Raw genomic sequence first — 6,000 nt, forward strand, 5'->3', positions numbered from 1 at the left:
CTTGTTTCCTTTTCTATTCATTTGTGTCATGGAAGCTCTAAATAAGTTGGTGAAAAGGGATGTGTTGGGAGGTCTCTTAGAAGGTTTTGTAGTAGGAGAAGAGAGGGTGGAAGTTCCTTTATTATAATACGTCGATGACACTTTATTATTCTGCAAAGCATCATATGAGCAGCTCAAAAACCTAATGGCAATACTACTGTGGTTTGAAGTGGTCTAAGGCTTACATGTAAACACACATAAAAGTGGATTGATAGCTGTGGAGAGATGTAAAATTTGGAGCAGTAGGCAGAAGAGTGGGAATATAAAATGGGAAAATTGCCTTAAAATACCTAGGAATTATGTTGGGAGCCAGACAACTGGAAAACAATTTGAAAACCAATTGTGGACAGGATGGTTAAGAGACTAGCCGCATATTAAGCTAAATACTTATCCAAGGGTGGCAAGTTGATTCTGCTGAAAAGCAAACTTTCTTCTCTACCCATGTATTTGCTCTCAATGTATTTACTTGGATAATAAGGGGAATTCAAGATAAATACAGATCAAGAAATTGGGGATGGGATCCAGGAGACTCAAGCCAATCATAAGGATGCTCAGTTTGGAAAGGAATAGAAAAGGCATAAAGCCATTTTATGAAAGGAGTAAGATGGTGGGAAATGGCCAAAAAATGACATTTTGGAGTGACTGCCGGTGTGGAAACAGCCCCCTAATGGAGGCCTACCCTCCCTATTTGAATTAGCAACAGATAAAGAAGAAGGATGGCAGAGTATATGCAAGAGCAAGATGGAAACATTGAATGCAACCTGCAATTCCAGAGAAATTTAAATGATTGGGAGGTGGAACCATTGCTGGACATGATGCAGAGATTGTATAATACACAGGTGATAGCTCACACCTAGAAAAGCCCTTCTAGAGTTGCCACAACACTAATAAGAAAGGATCCCTTCTAGGGCTGGATAATACTGTGAGATTCATTCATGGCCTTGAAATTCAAATCATGCCTTCTAGATGTACAGTTCACTTTAAAGATGTGAAGTCCTTCTGCTTCAGGATCTTCGAGTATCACATGGTTCTCTCAATTGTTGCATTCAAATGGGTCCTAGATGTGCCAACAGCTTGGCTGATGCCTTAGCCAAATCTGGTGCTGTCAAGGAAAGTCTGGAATGGGATGAACCAGGGTTGTCCCCCCCTCTCTCATAATGATGAATAACTGACACATGAGAAAAGCTACACTCATTGGGACTGTTAGCCTCAGCTAACAATAACATAAATCATACAAGACAGGAAACAGTAAAATAGCAGAATAATCCCCTGTCTCTGTTATGTGCCCATTAGTGGGCCCACAGGTTGGGGGTCAGTTGGGTTGGTTGCTATAAATCCCATCAATAGTAATAGGGGGTCAGTTGTTGTAAACAAACAAGTGAAGTTAGTGAGAAGGGATCTTTGGCTCATCGTTATGGGTTTGAGTGACCGTGTCAGTTATAGAGTCCATAGAGTTATGGTGTGCCACGTAGGTGAAGTAGTGTGATGTGTGTGTGAGTAGTGGGTCATGAGAAGTAGAAGATCAGTAGAAGTCTTGAGTCTTGATACAATCCTGTTTAAGTTACTTTGAAAACTATTATTGAAGATTATTTCCCTTATCCATTGGGATTTTTATTTGGAGGTCTCTCGTTTCCCTTGAAATAGACAAAACTGCTGTTATGTCCTGCTGGGAACGTAATAACTGGTATCAGAGCCAGCAATGAATCCTGGTTATGAATGCGGATTTCACAACTAGAAAGGAAAGTCAGGGGTCAGTTGAGTTGATAGTTGTAAATAAGTAGTCAGGGTGGAATGGGTCTTTGGCATGTTCTTAGGCATGTAGCTAGTAGTTTGTTGAATCAGTTATTGTGTTATGGGTTAGCAGAGTGGTAGTGGAGCACATGTGTAGGTGCCTTTATTATATTATCTTGTAAGTTCATTTTCAAAAATTATCCATTGAAGAATATAATTTTCATTGCAATTTTGCAATCAGAGGTCTCTCGTCTCCCTTGAAGCAGACGAACTGCTGTTATGCCCTACTGGGAATGCAACACTCTTTGTTCTCTGCTCGAAAGGTCATTGCCCACCGAACATTGGTACTGGTTATCTGGGGTCTTGGGAGTGATGGGCTGGATATGAACCTAACCTCTGGCATTTTTGCACTATGGTTAATAAGTCCTTCAACTGCCAATTTTTTTGTTGCATTATTAAACATTTTCAGAGCTAAAGATATTGCGTAACTGATCAATAAAGTCAAAGATATTGTGTAGCTAATGAGTAAATCCCCTGGTCAGATAAACGAAAAACAAAAGTGAAAGGGAAGAAAAGGTCCAAGCTGAAAGAATAGTCTCACATGATCTTTTTTATTTTTTATTTTATTTTTCCTTTCAGTTACATTTTCATAATACTCAATCTCAATAATTGCAATTCTTTTGTATGATGATTCAATATGATGACAAACTCTGCCACTTCAGCCGTGAACAAAAAATTCAGGGAAGCAATCAATCAAACACATAACAGAATAGAAGAAAAGACGCACCACGCTCGTTGCACAAATGGGATTTCTTCAGGTGAAGTAGGAAGTAAACATGCAACCAGCCTACCACATGACATACAGGTAAATGATATCCACTAAACTTGGCTTATTACCTCTTCTACAAAGCTCAATTCTGACGACTTGCCTTAATTTCCAAAGGATTCTAGATACCATAAATAGTTAAGATGTTCTTTCCATGGTAGATAAAAAATCCACCATTCTGTAACTGGGTAGGTGATGTCCAATTTCGTACTTTAAAATGTGCACCATTGTATTTTTCAGTCTATTTTACTCACCTAATTTCTTCCTGCTTTTTAACTCCCACAGAAAGAAACTATCAGTTCAGCCAGAGACAGGAAGGACTACACATCATTTTGTTATGTCTCCCTCATACACAACGAAAACATCACAATGAAAAAAAAAATAGAGAAAGAAGACTAAGAATAGAAAAGAAAAGAAAGAAACGAGCTGCTGGAGCAAAAGACAGTAAGCAAAACATAATTAATTTCGAACTAACAAATTGGAATCACCAAAACTAGAATAACTACGCCAACGCAGAAACAGTTTTAAAAAATACGTAGGTCACCAAAGAGAAAGGCATCGAAAGTAAGGATTATTTTTCTTGTTGCTACAGCCCACAGGAACCAAGGGAATAATGATGGAGAGAGAGAATCGAACAGCGGGGAGAGGAGGAACCTCGAGAGTATTAATGGCGCCTCTATGGGGGGAGATGATCTCCTTGTGATTGGAGAGCTCAAGAGAGGCGATGCGATCTGACCTAACGCGATTGGCAAATGAACAAGGACGGAGTTTACCCGATTGTCTATCCCAAAACTCCTTCCACATTTCCGGCGCATCTTCTCGGAAATCTGACCCAAATCTGACGGTACCGGCAAACTCAACGGATATATGTACGAGAACAGCGAGAGACTATCACAACGAGATCCGGACGCGTATACATTACAATGTCATTCTTGTTTTCGGTATAACACATTGTCAATTCAGATAATCGTGTATAGATGGATCAGATCTAGACGCGTGGCATGCTACGAAGATCAGGACCCACAAGTTGGTGATATGATATCTGGACGCGTGTCGCTAGATATATTTCATAAGTTGATTTGAAATCAGTTGAAGACGACGAAGATGGCAGTGATTTACATCGTGGGATGTATATTACAGCCAATGATTCTTATATTCAGACTAGGAGATATCAATAATATGCTTTGAAAATCTTAGATACGAACAAAAAATGTATATAAATATATTAATACTTTGTACTTTGTGTCTAATGTCTTGTTATTCGAAATTTAAAATATGATAATTCAGTAACTTAACTTTCAAAACATGTCAATCCGGTACCTTCTGTTAATTAATCATTAAGTGGCATTTGAATTTTTTATTAATTATTCAAATACCGATAAAAAATGAACATTTTTCAAATTATTGCTTTTTTTATTCAAGAAAGTTGGGGTTGTCTCAACGAGTATTTTTGTGGCCCCAACTTTCTTGAATAGAAAAGGCAAGGATTTAGGATTGTTCATTTTTTTATCAACGTTTAGATGGTTGATAAAGAAAATTAAATAACACTCGAAAGGCATTTGTGTCTTTTCAAATGCCACTTAATGACTGGTTAATGGTAAGTACTAGATTTGCACATTTTGAAAGTTCGGGGTAATGAATTGTCACATTTTAAAGTTCGGGGACCAAAGTGGCACTAGGCCCAAAGTACAAGGTATTAATCAGGAATTTTCCCTTATATTTAAAGTCAAAATAACCATAATTAATATATAAATACATGTCAATTGTATATTATAATTAATATAGTGGGATACATAGAAACCATACAATTATATTGATAATGTATCAATCAAGAGTGCTGGAATGTATTATATTCCTTTTTACAAATTAATACATGCACAAAGTTGTTACTATTATATTATTTTCTATTGAAGTTCAACTCACAAAACATATATAACTATTATATCTAATTATTATCAATTATTTCCTATTTACTATTTCTATTTTTTAACATTAACAAAAAATTCAATTAAAATTAATTCTGGTAAACAATATTTTTTATAATTTTAACTTAAAATATGTAAAATATAGTATAATTTCTAAGATACATGTCATATGCAAATTGATAATTTTTAATTACTAAAATAATTATTCCATTAATAATATTTTTATTTATATAATTTTTATGAAATAAAATAATCAGTTTTTATATGAAGGTAAATTTGCAGATTTGACAAATTCAATTTATATTATATTCTCAAATTTTTGTATATAACATTTTTTTTTTTGTAAATGATATTTTTATTTTATAAATAATAAATATGTTGCTATTTAATGCAAATTAAAATATTAATTAATAAATTTTAAAAATTTTAAAATATACATCATGTTCAAATTTTGACAAAATCTCAAATTTACAATGAGGAAACATTAAATTTGAGCTTGGATGGGGGCGCAGGTCGTAGGAGCATTGCAAATTTATGCTATCTATATTTTGTCAAAAAAAAGAAGGTAACCATGAGCAATGGGCCGAGGGAGAAAAGAGTTTGAGAAACCTCTTCAAATGTCGAAAAAGCCTATGAAATGACAAAAATGAAGCATCGACCCCAACTAATAGAAATCATTTAAGTAAATGCAATTCTTTTAAGCATTAATGGTAGATATGGTTTTAAATAAAATGGATTTGTAGAGGTGTAAATTGGGTTGTGTTGCTCGTGATTCAGCACGATTTTGAGCGGGTCAGAACTGATGGTTCACGAGTCATGTCGCAGCCCTACACGATTTGTATGGGCCAATGGGGCGTGTTGGGCTTGGGGTTTCAGGTCAACGGGCTAGGCTGGCATGGCCCACACTATCGTGCCATGCCGCCCGTGGTCTGCGGTCGGGCACGGCCCGACACGACCCATATTATTATATATAAGCAATTGTATACATCAAAATTCATATAAAATTAAAATTTTAAGTTTTTTTTCAATTTTTTAAATAAATAACTTTGGCCCAGTCTACGACCCGACCTAGCCCAAGGCTCGGCCCACGGACCAGCCCCGCCCAACATAGGCCCACGCGGGCTCGAGCCATGGGCCTTGCCAGACTGACACCCCCCCCCCCCCCCACACATATCCCAAGGGAGGGAGGCATGTCCTAATTCCAAACCCATATACCAACCCCATATAGTTGGGATAATAAATGATGACGAAGAGGGTGCACTCTTTTAATTGTAAGACTTGGGTATAAAGAATTTAAATTGCCATGGCTAATTCCAAACCATGGCAAATCAAAATATTTCAAAGCTTACATGACTCATGGAGATAGAGGTGCTCATGGTGGGCATATATTTCAAATCGAATTGGTCCTTTAGCTTTTGTAATGTTCCGAACCAAAATTGAATTAATTAATTAGTTAATCACTTGATCATTTCGGTTAAT

General features: G+C 36.5%; 1 protein-coding gene across 2 annotated transcripts in view; it reads right to left on the minus strand.

Annotated features, from left to right (window-relative positions):
- Window positions 1-3,524, minus strand: part of LOC104609709 (WD repeat-containing protein ATCSA-1-like) — a 39,951-nt gene extending 36,427 nt beyond the window's left edge. For both annotated transcript variants that reach the window (XM_088894144.1, XM_088894143.1), the window contains exon 1: window positions 3,251-3,524. In XM_088894144.1, coding sequence (XP_088750270.1) covers window positions 3,251-3,400 — 150 coding nt within the window. In that variant the 5' untranslated portion in view covers window positions 3,401-3,524. The remainder of the gene's footprint in view (window positions 1-3,250) is intronic.
- Between the last annotated feature and the right edge of the window lie 2,476 nt (window positions 3,525-6,000).

Source organism: Nelumbo nucifera, chromosome 1 (genome assembly GCF_055504915.1).
Source record: "Nelumbo nucifera cultivar China Antique chromosome 1, China Antique-T2T, whole genome shotgun sequence".
Lineage (NCBI taxonomy): Eukaryota > Viridiplantae > Streptophyta > Magnoliopsida > Proteales > Nelumbonaceae > Nelumbo > Nelumbo nucifera.